Consider the following 18628-nt stretch of genomic DNA (forward strand, 5'->3'; position numbering starts at 1 on the left):
GCCATACACACACACGTATATGTATATTACGTGCTACTGTGAATTGAGTGAATGTTTACAGAGCAGACCATCAGTTTTATAACCAACCAATCTTGCCCTTGGTTTCATTTCAACGATGACAGTCCCCTCCATCTAACATCAGTTATTCCACGTCTTTGCTGGGATTCTTGTTCCTTCTCCACCCTTCTGAACTTTTCCCAATGGTAAATGCTGTCCTTTTGATCCTGAGTGGTTGAACTGACTAGTGGTATTGTCCCCTATATACCTATCTACTGCTTGGCTGAAAATTGAACCACCAGGGTGAGTTCAGTTCCAGACTTGAAGGGTGACCATGGGCCATAGTCTCGAGCTCCTCTAGTCTGTTTCTGATTTTGTATAATTTTGAGTTTTGTTCCTCATTTCCCCCTGACTCTATCCAGGACCTTCTAACATGATCCCTTTCAGTTGGAAGTGGTATCCTGGCACCATACAGCTCTTTGTCTCTGAGTCAACGAGACTGGTGTTCATATGTTCTCTTCGCTCATTGGAGTAATTGATTCCAAACGTCTTGCATTTTCATCACTCTTCTTTCCTCCCCATAGGGAGAGACTACTAATTATACTTTAGATGGATACTCGTGAGCTTTTCAGATCCCATGATCATAAAATTTAAGTTGGATGTAGAGATTATCTTTGTGGCCTATGTTATGCCAGTTGACCATGGTGTCCCCTGAGGCCCTCAAACCCTGCAACTCATCCTCTCAAACTGTTTGGTAACGTTAGGAGCTCTGGTAGCGTAGTGGTTACGAATCGGGCTGTGAACCTTAAGGTCAGCAGTTCGAAACTACCAGCCGCTCTGCGGGAGAAAGATGAGGCTTTCTACTCCCGTAAAGATTTACACCCTCGGAAACCCTGTACAGGGTTGCTATGGGTCAGAACCGACTCAATGGCACTTAACAACAACAAGTCTTCATAATTTTGTACTGGTGTGGCACTGTAGCATAAGCACTGGACTGCTAACTGCAAGGTCAGCGGTTCAACTCCACGAGTTGTTCCTTGGAAACCCTATATAGGGTCCCTATGAGTCAGACTTTATACTAGGTAAACTGGAGGTCAGTGAAAAAGAGGAAGACCCCAATGAGATGGATTGGCACAGTGAGAGCAGTAATGGGTTCAAGCTTTACAAAGATTGTGAGGATGGTACAGAACTGGGTGGTGTTTAGTTCTGTTGTGCATAGGGTCACTGTGAGTCAGAACTGACTCGACAGCAAATAACAACTACAACATGAGTCAGAAACAACTCAATGACATTTAACAACAGCAACATATTCATAGCTCTGTTTGCAGCAAAGGTAAATACCATGTATAAATAGCCTCTGTCCAACCTTTATAAATATTTGTGAGCATATTTTCACTTTTCCTTCCAAACCCTGTCAACCTGTGTATCTGTCCATGTATCTACCCATAGGTCACTGTTGTTGTTTCAGGGTTGTGTGTGTAGCTGGATTTACTGCTATTCCCTCTAACTCTTGCACCCCTTCCTGTGTCTTCCACAGTTGTTGTCCTTACTTATACAGGTAGGGATAAACCATTATGAATTTATAAAATTATATATACAATAGCTAAAGGGGAAAGAAATAGAAAATAAGACAGATACATACATATATATATTATTATATATACATATACATCATGTAAAAGGGCAAAATATAAACAGGTCTATATAGTTACATACAGATTTTTTATTCTTGAAAATAATTGCATGCCAATTGAAATCATTCAAGGAAATAAAGTAACTTTGGATATTTTAATTTTTTTTGAATGAAAAAGTAAAAAGGTTCAAATGAAGCATATAATTGTGAGAAATGTTGAAAAATAAATTAAAAAATAAACATCATTTCTTTCCAACCCCTTCCTCTGAAATGAGTTTGCATATTTTATTAATTCAGGGAAAAAAAATGGTTAGAGGGGGAAATGAAGTTGATTTTAGTAGATTTAATCAAAATACCTTGGTTTTCATTAGAGCAGAAAAACTACCTATTCTGAAATACTGATTTTGAAGAGCCTGTTTTTTAAACTTCACTTGTGTGGAGATCCAAGAGAAAGCTTTTTTAATGACATAATTTGAGGATGTTTCAAGTCAAGGAGAGGTCAGATATCTAAAACACTAAAGTTTGTGTCATGAAATTAGATATGCATTGTAGAAAACCCTAGAACATCACAGTTTACCCCTTTACCTTTTAAGAAAAGCAAAGGTTTCTCTTATAGCAAAACTAAAATGGTTAAGTTCTGCATCTGTCTTTCTCTGTCACCATATGCACTACTACATATGTTTGTCAGCTGTATAGACCATCACACACAATGTTCAGAATCTACAACAAAACACTTAGGAAGTGCTCTCCAAAATTATATCCACACAAATTCCATTTGTGAGTTCAAATGCAAGAACCAAATTTCTATTATTACCAACATGACCTCTGAAAAAGAAAACACTTGTTAACTTCTTATCACCAGTCCAAAGATCTCAAAGTCACAACCATGGAGGAAACTCTAAAGGATAATGCCTTAAACTGTCTAAGGAAAAGAGCCAGGTTTTCATCCTAATTTCTTTATAGCTGTGAAGTAGATGCTATTTGTATTGCTTGGTTCAAATATTCCGATTTTTCATAAAATTACATAGATTTTTTTTTTTTTTCTGTCCATGTTTGAATTGAGGAGAGGTTTAGATTGTTAAAGATTATCACAGAAGATAGCGTTGAACTATAACAGGATAGGGAACGACCTGAAAAATCATTTGGTCAAGCCCTGCTAAGGCAATCGCAGTTCCAGTTATCACATTGTTGTTGTTGTCGTTAAGTGTCATTAAGTCCATTCAGACTTATAGTGACCATGTATAGGGTTACCGAGGAGTAGCTGGTGAGCTTGAACTGCCAACCTTGCAGTCCAGTGCATTATCCTGAAGCACCACACCAGGACTCCCCCATCACATTGTTGTTGTTAAGTGCCGTTGAGTCAGTTCCGACCCATAGCGGCCCTGTATAGGATTTCCGAAGAGCAGCTTGCGAGCTTGAACCACTGACCTTGCAGTTCAAACAACTTTGCAGTCGGACGCATTAGCGCCACACCAGGACTCCACATTAGGGGTGAGTTAATTAAATGTTTGACCAAATATAGCAGGCTAATTTTTAAGTTGATAATTTTGTATGACCTGTGAATGATGTTATAAATCTCCAAATGGCCCGTGGCAGAAAAAAAGGGTCTATAGGGGCCCCAGGCTGCACACCATTATGGAAGCAGACAGCTTCTTCTTTCTTGCATGGAGTGGCTGGTGGGTTTGAACTGTCAACCATTCAATTAGCAGTCCAATGCCTACCCACAGCACCGATACTATTATTTATAGAGAGACAAGTCCTGGCAGTATGCTAATTACTGTGTCTCTTGCTGGGGAGCACAGAGGGTCTGTAGGAGAGGCATGGATTTCAAACCACAAGGTTGCCAGTTTGAGCCCACCAGCTGCTCCATGGGAAAAAGATGAGGCTTTCGGTAAACACAATATGAACATTATATGTTTTAAATGCTTTCATCTTACAGAAAAAAAGTAAATAGTGATTTGGGAACATAAAAAGGTATGTTTCTTGATAGACGATAGGATGAATGTAAAACTAATGTTCTCCCATGTATACTATCACATAATTCACAATAAAACATTAAGAACAACAAAAAAAGGTATGTTTCTGAAGTTCTCAACAAAAGTTCATAGCATGAAATAGTTTGGGTCATCATTTTAATAAAATAATACTCTTTAAGTCCAAAATTAATATATTTTTAAGATTTTAGAATTCTCCATATAGTTGAAGTATCATTTTATCTCTTTAGTACGAAAGGGCTTCAAAAAGTTTGTGAAAAAATCCTATTACCTTTTTTATTATTATTATTATTATGAATTAAGTGATAGTTTACATGGGAGAACATCGGTTTTACACCCATCCTATCGTATTTTGTTTCATTGCAATGATTACAATCCCTTACATGCATCATTATTCAACATAATTGGCTTATATTTCCTCTGGTTTTTTTGGTTTTGTTCCTGTTGTTTTTTTGATGTACACAAAACCACTCAAGAATATATAATCACTTAAACAAATAGCAGCCAAAGGGCACATTTTTTGAGCCAGCCTCCTAACCGCCAGCACACAGCCTGTCTCTTTCCATGAGTCTAGAGTCCTCAGCTGCTCTATCTCTCCAAGCCATCTCCTCTGTCTCCATCTCTGGTGTCGCTGATTCTCTGGTTAGGGTCCCATGTTCTGCTCGTGCTCTTCTCTCTTGATGGTCTTAGGGCCATTACCTTATAATTCCATTTTTCCACAAACTTTTTGAAGCTTGCATGTGACTTATAGCGTTAGGTGCAATTTAGAAAGGGACAACAGAGTTCTAGTAATTGCTTAACCTGGAAGTTAGGATTCCTAAATAGAAGATAAAAACTTAAGTCTTTTTGTTTTATACTTACTGTATTTTATAGTTATTGGCTGCTCCTTGGAAACCCTATACAGGCTTGCTGTGAGTCAGAACCGAATCAATGGCAGTTAACAACAACAGCAGATTTTTGTGTGACCACATCACCACTGTATTTAATTTAACCTCTTATAAGGTTTTTACTGTACACTTTATTTCACCTGTTTGACTTGCAGTAAACATCACAAGATTACTCATTAGTAATTAACCATATTCTCATAGGCTTTGTTAAAAATGACACAGTGCTAAATTCTTCCAAGTGTTAAGTTAAATAAAGTAGCTGTAAATTATGATATGTAAAGAAAATCAATAAATTTAAAGGTCATATTCTCCAAGTTGTTTTTGTGGTGAATTAGAATATCAAGGAAGTTCTTGCTTGACAGTTTAATATTAGAGTCAGGCTTTGGTAAAGAACAAAATATAACCTGTGTATTAGGTACTGGGGTAACTCATAAAATAAAAAAGGTAGGAAAGTTTTAGCTTAATTGTTAAGGGTAGAGAACTTAGAGTGTTGCGATTTTGAGTCCAGACCTGCACTTCCACTTGGTGAAATTTAGCTTCATTAGTAAACTGCAGATGGTAATAATAACTCCGGCTCCCTACGGCTGTTAGGAAGACTAAATGGGGTGATGCATGTTTGGCATTTGGCACAAAGTAATCAATTGGTATAGAGGAGCCTACACATACCCACAAGTATGTGTGTGTGTTGTGGTTTTATTGGTGTGTTGCTTGATGATTTCTATGCCATTGGCATTCCATCCCTAATATGCCACAAATGCCTAAGTGAGGATTTTCAAGTAGATGAGTCTCATCTTCCAGCTCCGGCGTCTGTCTTTCAGGAGATTCCCTCACTTATCCCCATTACTAAGGATATATACAGTGAGTATCGGTGTAACGCTGCAGGATAAGCACTGGTCTGCCAGGTCAGTGCTCCTCAGAAATCCTATACAGGGTCCTGTAAGTCAGAACCGACTGGATGGCACACAACAACAACATCCACACCATTGAGAGGATAGCCTGCCATCATAGATAGCTACATCTCTGGAAACCAGGAGACTGGGAATATGTATGTTTCCCAGTCTACCACTAGCTTGGATATGTTACTCCAATGCCTTTTCAGTAAAAGGTGGAGTTGGGCTTGTATCTGAAGAGACTGTACCTGGAGAGGACCCCACAGATATAACCACACTTCATCTACCAGGTTACCAAGAGTTTTGTCAGAAATCAGCCTTATAGGTAGAAATCTGTGTATGTGTGCATACATTCATGTATGTGCACCTCCTGAGACAACCAGCAAACACTAAAAGGTTTTCCTAATTAGCAGACAGTGGTCAAATGCAAAATTAGATGGTGCTTTAGTACTCGTTCTTATTTGCTACTAAGATCTTGTTTTCAAAGGCTGCAAGGAATCCACACACAAGCTTGGATCATTCAGCGGTTACACTTGAAGTTCAGTATAATTCATTATATAAATACGAAGTTTTAAAGATTAATTCTGTCAAAAATCAAATCAAGAAACTCTGGCATTACAAAGAAAGGCTGACTAAAGGAAACCAGTTATGTTAATAGCTTCCCTAGATTGACTACGGTTTGAATCATAACTAATTCCCCTTAGCCAAGCAAGGACCCTCACTAGTTACTCACCACTGTAGTAAGTCATAAGCACGCTGATAAAGCTTATACATTGGATTTCTGATCATGTGGCCCACTGTTGGCAAATTTTGGATTTCTCTGCACTAGCTGATTCTCAAGGACTGACAGTCAGTGCTTCTAAGACATAGATTGTCCCAGCATTTTCTCTCCTTGATACTCTTTAAACATAAAAACAGCTAATGAAAAATATAAAGCAATTCCCCTTTACCTTTATCATTAATATGCTCCCTAAATCTCAAATACTTTTTGACTTCTGAGAACAAAGTTAAATATTCAAACTAGTAAAACCAAAAATGCAGACTGTACAGGGATATTAATAAAAACCTAAGAAGGAACTTTAGATTGGGAAAGAGGGATGTACATTTTTTTTTTTTTTTGAGGCCAGTTGTTGGAGCTGAGCCATAAGTGTGTTATTTTCATTTTCTTCTAGTTGTTCTTGGAAGTTTGGGTTATATTACTCTCTGCACTTTAAAAACATGGAAAAGAAAGAATTTATGATCATCTCCATATAGGATGAAATAGAAATTTCTCAACCTGTCTTCAAAATCCTTCATAGCTTCCCTCAACACTTTGTTTCATATTCTATTCACCCTAGCTCTTGTGCCCAAGGTTCTCCCCAGAACGGCTGTTTTTTCACACCTCTATTTCTGTGTTTCCACTGCTCTTTTGCCCTCGCCAGTCATCCTGACAAACTTCTATCCATCCGTAAGCTCCAACTCTAAGTTGCCTGTCTTCATAATCTCTCTTTTCCTTTTTCGGGGCAGAAAGCATCTCTGTCACCATTGCTCCTATACAAAGCACTGACATGACAGCTTTAGTCACACAGTGTTAGAGTTGTGGCTTCCTGCGCTCCTTCTACCGCTGCTACCCTCTCTAGGGCTGTTACTGCTGTGTTGTTGAAGTGCTGTTGAGTCGGTTCCAACTCATAGCGACCTTTTATAGGATTTCCAAGGAGCAGCTGGTGGGTTTGAATCACCAACTTTGCAGTTAGCTGTCCAGTCGTATCCTAAAGCACCTCACCAGGACTCTTGTCTAGACTACAGACCATATTTTTATTATATATCTATATCTATATATCTCTCTCTATATATATACAGACAGTCCCTTGGTTATAAATGAAATCTGTTCCTAAATGTCTTTAAGTTGAATTTGTAGGTAACACAGTTCTTATTTAGTTTATTTTTAGTGCAAGAAAAGGAGGGCTCAAAGCCTTTTCAGTGATTTGAAAGCTGTGCGTGCAGCCAGTGAAGGTGGTTGTGATTAATTTGTCATGAATAAAGACGGGTTCAATCATTCACACACGTGGTCACCCTAAATTGGAATTGCCTCGTTGGCTATTGGATTTTTGTTGTTGTTAGTTTAGCATCTATTAAGCACTGGACTGCTAACTGCAAGGTTGGAAGCTCAAACCCACCAGCCACTCCTTGGAAACACTGTACTACAGGGTCACTTCGAGTTGGCACCAACTCAACAACACTTACATACATACATACATACAAAGCACACACTCAGGAAAAGCTTGCCAAATGAATAAAAACCCATGGCCATGTATGGCAAGAAAAAGGGGAATATCCTGATACTGATAAAATACGTTCTTTTTTCATTTATTGTATATAATTTAGAAAATACGAAAAAAGGTGGAAATGAAATTCACCTATAACCGTCCTCCCTGAGAGCCAATCATTGTTAATAGTTTAGTATACACATTTCCGTTAAAGCATACTTTAAGAGATGTTTGGGGTTGAAAATCAGTGAATTACCTTTGTAACCTAAAGATGATCCTAACTCTTGCCTTTGCTGTTTCTTTCTTAGCTGACAGAGAGAATAATCATTCTGTTTGTGGTTATCACCAGTCAAGAAGAAATACAAGAGAAATATGTGGTGTGTGTTTTATTCATCTTGTGGAATCTATTGGATATGGTTAGGTAAGAAGTCAAAATAATCTCTGGTAATAAGACCAAATCGCTTTCTACAGTGAAACCAGTAGTAACTGCTAATATTTGGTTATTCTAAATGAGACAGAAAAACATAGTCCCTTTTCAAATTATGTTATCTTGATATGGAAATGTGTTTTTAGCACTTTCCATAAAGGGCATGTCAAAGATAGTAAAAACTGACCAGGATTTTATAAGAGCAAATCAGTGCATTCAGGATTCCAGCAGAAAGCTTGGCAGAACACCAACTTGGAGTAAACCTCACAGCTGTTTGTGAATGCTCTCAAAAAAAAAACCAACAACTTCTACAAGCAATTCTTTATATGATTCCAGTGGGTTCAGGCAACTTACTGAAGTCCATTCATGAGTCCCCTGGAAGTGCAGGTTAAGAACTCTTGTGCTTGCCAGTCTTCTTTTTCCTTTGAGCCCTAAACTTTGCAAAGAGACCCAGTCATTGTGTAAACCACAACCCCCTTTGCTCAGCGACTGACTTTTTAGATTTCTCTAATGAAGACTGTATCTCCCTCTTGGAAGATGTGCATGCACACAGTAACCAAAACACATGCTAGTTTCTTAGCTGGGGATATGTCAGTTCTGTGTTCATTATTTTGACAGTTACTTAACTGGATTAACATATGTCTAAATACAAGGTGGAGCCCTAGAGTGAAGGAGAATCTTTGCTGGAATTAAAGTGACTACAAGTCTTTGTTTATATAACTCAGTTACTCTTCATCTTTAACTGATAGTTTTGTCGATTCGGAGCAAACTTCATTGACTCTTGTAGCCCCTGACTTCCTGTTCAAGAGACTGGATCCTATTCCTGGGATTGAAGCGCTGATTACGGTTCACAGGAATGTCTGATTTACTCTCTGTTTAATCTCATATAAATTTAAGAGGCTCGTTAGAGACTTTTGTTGTTGTTAAGTGCCTTTGAGTCAGTTCTGACCCATAGCAACCCTGTAAAGGGAGGGTTTCCAAGGAGCAGCTGGTAAGCTTGAACCAGTCATCTTGTGGTTCAAAGCAACTTTGCAGTCCAGCGCATTAGCCCCAGGGCAACACTAGAGAGTAGCATGACTTTATGGTGCCACTTGGGCATTGAGAGGGGTAGCATAGTGTCATATAAAGACATCTGAATGTGGAGGTAGAAGCTCACAGGATAAACCATGTAACCACTACTTACTTGCTATCTGACCTTGGGAAAATCTCCTAGCCAGTTTTAAAATATGATAGATTGAGTATAACTTAGACAACTCATACTTGTTCTTGGTTGTTGTTAAGTGCCGTTAAGTTGGTTCCAACACACAACAATCCTTTATAGGGTTTCTGAGAACAGCTGGTGGATTTAAACTGCTGACCTTGTGCATAACAGCCCAGTGATTATCCTACAGAGCCAAACCAGGACTCAGGACAAACCCCTGGTAATGGTTGTGTGCCACTGAGTCTGACTCATAGCAACCCTGTATAGGGTTTCTGAGGCTATAAATCTTTAGGACAACAGAAAGCTTCATCTTTCTCCCCCAGAGCGGCTGATAGATTCACACTGCTGAGCCTGACGTCAGCAGCCCAGCTCATTACCCATTCTGTTGCCAGGACACTTTCAGAACAACCCTTACTCACAAGTTCTTTACCACATCATTTTCACTTGCTGCACATGCTGCTTTTGAATCATTGACACACTTGTTGTTAAGTTGTTAAGTGCCGGCGAGTCAGTTCTGGCCCATAGCGACTCTGTATAGGGTTTCCGAGGAGCAGCTGGTGAGTTAGAACCACTGACCTTGCAGTTCAAATGGCTTTGCAGTCTGGTGCATAACCCACAGCACCACACCAGGACTCTACTGACACACTAGAGTAAGGTTAAATATGAATTGTATGCACCTGTTCGTACTTAAGCAACAAATTCAGTTTTAAGACAAACTTTGGAATGGATCGCGTTCATAACCTGGGGACTGTCTGCACCATAAAACTCACTCCTTCAAAGCATGTCAGTTCTGGCTTCTAGAATCCTGTTGTGGTGCTGTAGGATAAGCACTGGACTGTAAACTGTAAGGTCGGTGGTTCAAACCCACCAGCTGCTCCTTGAAAACACTATACAAGGTTACTATGAGCCGGAACTGACTCGAAGACACAACAAAAACAACAACAGTATACTCGTAGTTTTGTTAGCGTCGCCACTATCTAATTTTAGAACATTTCAATTATCTCCCAAAGAAACTTAATATCCATTAGCAGTTATTCTAATTCCTTCCTCCCCAGCCCATAATAGCCCCTAAAGGACTTTCTGTCTCTCTAGGTTTGCCTAGTCTTAGCATTTCAAATACATCAGAAACATGGCCCTTTGTGCCCTGGCTTCATTCACTTTTCCGGGCACATCCATTTGTAATCAATACTCCATTTTTATGGGTGTATAATATTCTATTCTATTTGCTGTTGTTAGGTGCCATCAAGTCAGTTCCAACTCATAGCACCTCTGTGCACAACCGAACAACGCACTGACCAGTCCTGTACCCTCCTCACAGTGATTGTTATGTTTGAGCCCATTGCTGCGGCCACTGCTAAACCACCTCACTCGGGGGGTCTTCCTCTTTCTCACTGACCCCCCACTTCACCAAGCATGATGTCCTTCTTCAGGGACTAGTCCCTCCTGATAACATATTCAAAGTATAAGGGACAAAAAGTGTTGTTATCCTGGCTTCTAAGGCACTATTGTATGGATCTACCATAATTTGTTTATCCATGCACTCATAGACGGACATTAGAGTTGTTTCTACTTTTTGGCTATTATGGGCAATGCTGCTATGAACATCTGTGTATACAAGTCTGTGTGACATATGCTTTCGATTTTCTTCGGAATATACCCACGAGTGGGAGTCCTGATGTGGCACTGCAGGATAATGTGTTGGACTGTGAGGTCAGTTTGAACTGCAAGGTCGGCAGTTCAAACCCACCAGCCACTCCTCAGAAACCCTATATAGGGTTGCTGTGGGTTAGAACTGACTCAACAGCACTTAACAACAACAAAAATACCTAGGAGTATCAAGGGAGAAGAGTGGAGAACGGGACCCTACCCAGAGAAGCAGAGACACCAGAGATGGAGGCAGAGACGATGACGTGGAGAGATGGAGCAGATGGGGACTTTAGACCCAGAGAGTGAGAGGGGCTGTGTGCTGATGATGCATGCAGAGGATCATAACCATGACAATGAAATTATATACGATAGAATGAATGTAAAGCTAATGTTCTCCCATGTAAACAATCACATAATTCGCAATAAAACATATTTTGAAAAACCAAAAACCTAGAAGTAGAATTGCTGGGCACCTAACTTTTTGAAACTCAATGTTTCCCTCTGTAAAATGTGCTAGTATTATCTTCCCAGCCTACCCTAGAAATCTTTTCTAAAAAAGACTAAATGAGATAATGTGGTAAAAACATGCTTTAGACCCTGATATACAAAATAATTAATGGAATCCTGATGTGACACCGCTGTGGGTTAATGCGCTAGAATGTAATGTCAGTTTGAACCACAGGGTCAGCGGTTCAAGCTCACCATCCGCTCCTTGGAAACCCTATAGAGGGTCGCTATGAGTCAGAACCGACTCAATGGCACTTAACAACAAAAACAACAACAATGTAGTATATAGCACTGGATAAAGCACTAGACCACAAGGTTACTTGAACTACAAGGTCTGCAGTTCAAACTCACCAGCGATCCCTGAAACCCTATACTGGGTTGCTATGAGTCAGAATTGACTCTGCGGTACAGAACAACAACAGTAACATACAATGCATATGTACAGGATTAATCAGCAATTAATCACACTTAATAATTCAAAAATTGTGTTTTTCTCCCTGATCAGCCAGTGTACCTTTTGACAGTTCTGACACTAAAGTGAATATCTTCCTAATTGGATCCCATATCACCTTGAGCGTTCACTTGAACGTCTTAGACTTGACTTGATGATACGTCTCCCCTCAGCCCCCGCACGCCCCTTTCTTCCTGCTACAGAGCATGGCTTTTGTGTCTGGCGACCTGTAGTAGCTCAGCGGCCTGGGTCTGCTTTCTAGTTTCTCATGGTTCCCAAACCCTCTTTTTGTCTTTAGTCTCCACACATTCTTATTTCCTGGTTTTACAATTCTCTATAAGTACTGGATTGCTAACCACAGGGTCAGCAGTTCAAACTCTGCAGGAGAAAGATGCCCCTTTTTGCTCCCGTAAAGATTTACAGCCTCGGAAACCCTGTAGAAGGTCACTGTGAGTCAGAACTGACTTGGTGGCAGTGGGTTTGGGTTTTTTTGGTTATATACAAACACGATCATGCTACTCCCCACCTTTATCTGCTACGAGAGCCCCTTTTTAGTTTCCAGAAAAAGAGGGTACCAGAAGGAAGGTATGTCTCCAGGAACAGAAAGTAGATTCACAGGATCCCAGGTACTTTAAGCCTTAATATAACTTGGCATTTCTTAAAGATTTCATCTTGGAATTTCTCCACTGTCTTTGTAAATGAGACCCACTGCAGCTCTCAGAAGTGTGTGTGTGAGCGGGGAGGCAGGCCTCTCGTGCGGCCTGTTGAAATGTCCTGTCTGACTGCATTAATTCCCCGTTTGTTGAGGCTCTTCAGTCTGAGACAGATTTTCCAGGCCCATTGAAGATTCCTCCTCTGTTTTGCTCCATAAAGACAAAATTTCTGAGAAGGAAGCTTTTTGGTTTTTCTCGTATGCATAGAGTATCCTGCCAATCTAATATGTTTATGCCCTGCATCTGAGATTGGAAAAGATCAAAAAATTTGAGAGCATGCCATGCGGAGGAGGGCTCGAACTGTTGGTCAGAGTGCAAAGTGGAGCACACTATTTTTTTAAGGAAAAACTGATATATTTAGATTTAAAAAATCTTTAGATACACATTCCCTTTGATCAGTCAATACTGCCTTGAGAATTTATTTTATAAACAGAAAGATAAAATTACATATGTGCACAAAGAAATGTGTTCAAGGATAGCCACTCAGAATCGTTTATAGTAGCAAAAGATTAGAAATACTATCTGTTGAGCAGTGAGGTCTAGCTTAAATGAATTATGATATGAAATGAATCCTTTTATGCAGCTACATGTTGATGGTGTTAGGTGCCTTGACGTCAGTTCCGACTCATAGTAACCCTATGCACAAGGGAACGAAACACTGCCCAGTCTTGCACCATCCTCAACCGTAACAGCGATTGTTGTTACATTTGAGCCCATTGCTGCTGCCACTGTGCCAAGCAATCTCTTTGGGGATCTTTCTCTTTTTTGCTGATCCTCCACTTTACCAATCATGATGTCCTTCTCTTGGAACTGGGCCCTCCTGATATGTCCGAAGTATTAGAGACAATGTCTCTCCATCCTGGCTTCTAAGGAACATTCTGGATGTACTTCTTACAACAATAGTCAAATCTATATGTTTTTCTATGGAATAGTATTCTAAGATATGTTAAAGAAACAAAAAACAAGGTATAAGGCAGCATTATAGTACACTGCTTAAGTGAAACAGGGGACTCTGTGTTTATATGTTATCTATACACATAGATGTGCATAAACGTTTCTGAAAGAATACATAATAAACTTTTGTCTCTGAATTGGGGTCCCAGAGTGAGAGGAAGATGTACTTTTCTCCATTCATGTTTTCAAGGTGTTTGGGGTTGTTTCTCCAGTGGTTCTCAACTGTGGCCACTGAATCAACAGCATCAGCATGACCTGGAACTTGTTACAAATTCTCAGCCTCTGGCTCAGACCCACTGAATCCGAAACACTTGTTAGGGGCCAGCACTTTGTGCTTTTACAACTCCCTGGGGGATACTTGAGTATGATAAGCTTGAGAACCACTGATTATTCCAAGAACTAAAAAGATGTAGACAACTTCACCTATTACTAAATCATGAAGATATGTTTAAAATGACCTGTTTTAAATCATGAAGATATGTTTAAAATGACCTATTTCCAAGGCCAGTTCTCTAATTGGTCTCGTAAGATGACACAACTACAAAAGCAGAGGGAAGCCAGAAAAGGGTTTGGAGGTCAGTTTTGGTTTTGAAATGCACTCCCTAGGTATTTACAAACTATTGTAACAAACGAGCTGCTTGCTGTATAAAATGGGATTGGCTTCTTCTCCATGAAATTGAAGTCATTAATCAAGGGAACTGGTAGCTATAATTTCCTGGGGATAAGAGTTACATTTTGGCTGTTCATCTCCATAATTATCTGTGATCCATTCCATAAGACATGCCAGACTCACTTTGTCCTTCCCTTTTTTACCTCTTTTCCTGCTTCAATTATAGGAAATCAAGTATGTGATCTGCACACTTCTCAGTTTTACCCATGTATTTAATTACATAGTATGATATTTTCCTGCTATTTCACCAAAGTCAGCAGCAAATGCTGTTTACATGTTTCTTGCTTCCTTTTAGGTACACCTATAGCATGCTATCAGTGATAGGAATCTCCTATGCTGTCTTGACGTGGCTTAGTCAAACACTCTGGATGCTCATATATCCTCTATGCGTTCTCGCTGAAGGTAAGATAACAGTAACTTGCTTTATTGCTTACTGACAAAAACAGTCTAGTTACAATGGCTCGCTTAGTTGTTTGATGATTAAATTTGTAGTTTTGCTGTTGCTTATCTCAGTCAGTGTGTCTTTCCTGACATCTTCCTCTTGAGGCAAAGATGCACAGTATAAAAAAGCAAAGTTAGAGGGGGAAACATCTCTGTATAATAGACAAAAAGCTGGACAAGGAATGAGGACATCTTTGTTCGGGGTCCTTAATTAAATTAACTCAGCACATGAGTTTTGGGTGAATCATTTAGCCTCTTAGATTTGGCTGACTCACCAAAAAGGGGCTTAACATTTATTGGCTGTAAGGTTTTTACTTTGTTGTTAAATGCCTGTATATGGGTTCCAAGGAGCAGCTGGTGTGTTTGAACTGCCAACCTTGTGGCTTGCACAAGATCCTACAGCACTCTGCTAGAAAGTTGTCTCTGCTCATTCCGCTCCTCACTTAGTCCTGACCATGCATCCTCTGCACTGGCTCGATTTCCTCAGGGAAGAATCACTGGGTTTTCAATTTTACTTTTTTTAAACAGCATTTGCCGTCTATCAGTCGCTGCCTTATTTTGAATCATTTGGTACATATTCCACCAAGCTGCCCTTTGACTTATCCATCTATTTTCCATATGTGCTGAAATTTTATCTCATGATGCTCTTTATAGGTAAGTGATTATTTGGGGGTAGGGGTGTTGATTTGTGTGTGGCTGTAGTCCTGTGCTCTTTGGGTTGTGCAGACCTTGATAACCAGGTCTGTGAACATGGGAGAGATCAAGGAAGAAACCTGATACCATCAACTACATTTTGTTAGTTTAAACCACCTGCCATTGGGTCAGTTCCGACCCTGTGTAAGGGTTGCAGTGATGTAAATCTCATCCTTCTCCTGCATGGTGGCTGGTGGGTTTGAACTGCCAGTCTTGCAGTTTGCAATCTAAGTACTTATCTTCAGCACCACCAAGGCTAGTTACCTGTTAGTATGTTGTTGTTGTTAATTGTTGTCAAGTCGATTCTGACTCATAGAGACCCTGTACAGGGTTTCCGAGGCTGTAAATCTTTACGGGAGCAGAAAGCCTCATCTTTCTCCCGCAGAGTGGCTGGTAGTTTTTAACAGGTGGAAATTGGACTGCTTTTTGTAGCACATCAAAGGATCAAATGTGTCAGTATTTTACTATGCAAAGTAAGCACAACTGTACTAGTCTAGAATATAATTGTATTATGTGTGAAATACAGACATAGCCATGGGCACAGTGATCCATCTACAGATACAATCTAGATCTCAAACTAAGTGTGCTTGGATAGTTCTGGCTTTCACCTACATGTGTTTTGTTTCCTGTTTATTTGTACATATATGTTGGCACTTCCTAGCAAGGAAATGGAAGTACGTGCTAAAGGCTCAAGAAAAGTTTATGGAGCAAAAACTTACAATTGAGAAAAGTTCATCAATTATTTCTCCCCCCCAGAAAATTAGGAAAAGACTTTCCCATGATTAAACTTTACTGCCCCAGCTCTGCCACAAATCTCCAAGAAAATATTTGTTTCCAGAATAATATGTATAGTTCTGTTAGGCACCATTGAATTGGTTCCAACTCATAGTGACCTTATGCACGATGCCCGGTCCTGGGCCATCTTCACAATCGTTGACAAGCATAATCCAGGACTGCTGCATCCATAGAGGAGAAGGAGATGAATGTGAAACTTTAGCGGTGGTAGAGACAAGTGCCCCAAAGAAAGCTCCTTACATTACATATATATTTTTAAGATGGCGGAGGTGGTTGCTTCATTTTCCGCTCAGCAAAAAATCTGGACCCTTCTTTAAGCATTCCTTCTGAGAGTCTCACTCAGTGCCTTCTTCCCAGAATCCAGGCAGTCCTCTGACTATATTTTAAACTCTCAATCTTTCTAGGAAATGATTAATCAAACTTACTTGCTTTGACCACTTCCTTCTTCGTGTTAGGTATGTATTTCACCTACAGTCATCTGTATTCAGAAAGAAGGGATGTCCTCAGCGTCTTGGCCATGCAGAAGAAGAAAATGTAAAGCTCAGCATTCCAACGTGATAGAAGAAAAAGACAGGCTTGCAGATTCCGCTTCAAAAAATACAGCAGAGGCAGCATTCTGATGGGAAAACACCTAGTTTTGACAAACAACCGTGACATGGGATCACTGCACAGCCCTCAAATACTCTAGCCACACCATTGTCAGGTTTTCTCACAAATTGTACTTTGAAAAAATATACTTTGCACAACCTGCTTCACCAAAGCTGTGGCTCTTATACAAGTTATATTTATATTGTGTGAAACCTGATTGTTTTTCTGTAAGATTAATAAGAAATAGGAAAGCAACTGGTGTCAATTTGATTAAACTGGGAGAACAAAGTTGATAAGTTAATATCTGTTTACATCTATTCCTTCTAAGGAACAGCATTCCCAAATTGCCGCAGATTTGTTGAAGGGGAGAGACGTAAAAGACATGCCTTATAATTATCCAGAATAACATAGTTCATAGACAGATGTTGTCCACTCAGTGCAGCCTGAAGCATTAGACACTAACTTAAAAGATTTCTAAATCCTGGAAAAACATTCATTAATATCACATAAGGTATTTAGATACCTTGATGAAAATAGATTAAACTTTTGGGATATACAAAAATAATGCCCTTTATTTTTTTTTCTAACACCAGGACACATACTTCCCTTACAGGGAAGTAAAAGGTGTAAAATTACAGTAAATCATTTATAATAGAGAAGAAATGAAGACCTAGAGATATTTCAGAATATTTATTAATGAATTTTTACTCCTAATTCCTACCCTAAGGCATCATTCTTTTGAAAACTGCTGCTTTCCTTGAGGCTTTGAAAGCCAGTGTGTGACTCACTTGACTAATTACAATCACTTCTCTGCCACCAGTGTTTCACTTTTCATGAGAGAAATATTAGAGATTTTATGAAATATATAAAAATATAAGTATGTTACTGCATAAGAACCAGGTAATAAAATTGTAATTTTTTATAATAGCAATCTTATTCTGCTAAATAAAACACTGGAAAAGAAACAATTGAGTACTGGTTGTTGTTGGTGGTGGTGCCATGGAGTCGGTTCTGAACCATAAAGATCCTGTACAGGGTTTCTGAGGCTGTAAATCTTTATGGGAGCAGAAAGCCTCAACTTTCCCTCGGAACAGATGGTAGTTTTGAACTGCTGACCTTGCGGTTCACAGACCAATCCTTAACCACTACGCTACCAGAGCTCCTCAGTTAAGTACTAACATTGTTGTTGTTAAGTGCCGTCAAGTCGGTTCTTACCTATAGCAACCCTGTACAGGGTTTCCAAGGCTATAAATCTTTACGAGAGCAGAAAGCCTCATCTTTCTCCCGCGGAGCAACTGGTAGTTTTGAACTGCTGACCTTGTGGTTCACAGCCTGATTCATAACCACTATGCTACCAGAGCTCCTTATTTGATATTTATACATTTAAAATCATATCTGGAATTTAAAAATAAAATAATGAAGTAAAATTATCCTTTCAAAATGCTGTATTTTAATTTGCTTTTAAAGCCACTTATTTTACTTCTAAGTAATTTTTAAGTCACTAAAAGCTTTACATGACCCACAAGATGGACCGCCAAAGTGACAACCGTGGGCTCACGCATAACAATTGTGAGGACGATGCAGGACCAGGCCATGGCTCATTGTGTCTGTGTCGTGCCAGCGTCTTTGAGTTGGAACCGACTGGATGGCACCTAACAACAATAGCAAATGCTTTAGGATGCAGAGAGAATAGACTATGCCTCTGAGAATTGGGGGGATTTCGTCTCTCTTCCTGCCAATAAGATGCCTACATACATTGCTGAATTATACATTCAGAATGGCTAAAGTGGATGGATCTAGAGACTCTACTATGCATAGAGTTTTCAGTGACTAGCGATTCGGAAGTAGTTTGTCACTCTTTCTTCCTAGTCTGTCTTTGTTTTGTAGCTCATCT

The 18628-nt window shown here is 39.6% G+C and overlaps 1 protein-coding gene across 1 annotated transcript in view; it reads left to right on the forward strand.

Moving 5' to 3' along the window:
- The window catches only part of PTPLAD2 (protein tyrosine phosphatase-like A domain containing 2), a 34714-nt gene extending 18030 nt beyond the window's left edge, over positions 1-16684 (forward strand). The window contains exons 5-8 of the mRNA XM_006864502.1: positions 7956-8068; positions 14513-14619; positions 15187-15312; positions 16602-16684. Coding sequence (XP_006864564.1) covers positions 7956-8068; positions 14513-14619; positions 15187-15312; positions 16602-16684 — 429 coding nt within the window. The remainder of the gene's footprint in view (positions 1-7955; positions 8069-14512; positions 14620-15186; positions 15313-16601) is intronic.
- The last annotated feature ends 1944 nt before the right edge of the window (positions 16685-18628 follow it).

Source organism: Chrysochloris asiatica, unplaced genomic scaffold (assembly GCF_000296735.1).
Source record: "Chrysochloris asiatica unplaced genomic scaffold, ChrAsi1.0 scaffold00065, whole genome shotgun sequence".
NCBI classification, from domain to species: domain Eukaryota; kingdom Metazoa; phylum Chordata; class Mammalia; order Afrosoricida; family Chrysochloridae; genus Chrysochloris; species Chrysochloris asiatica.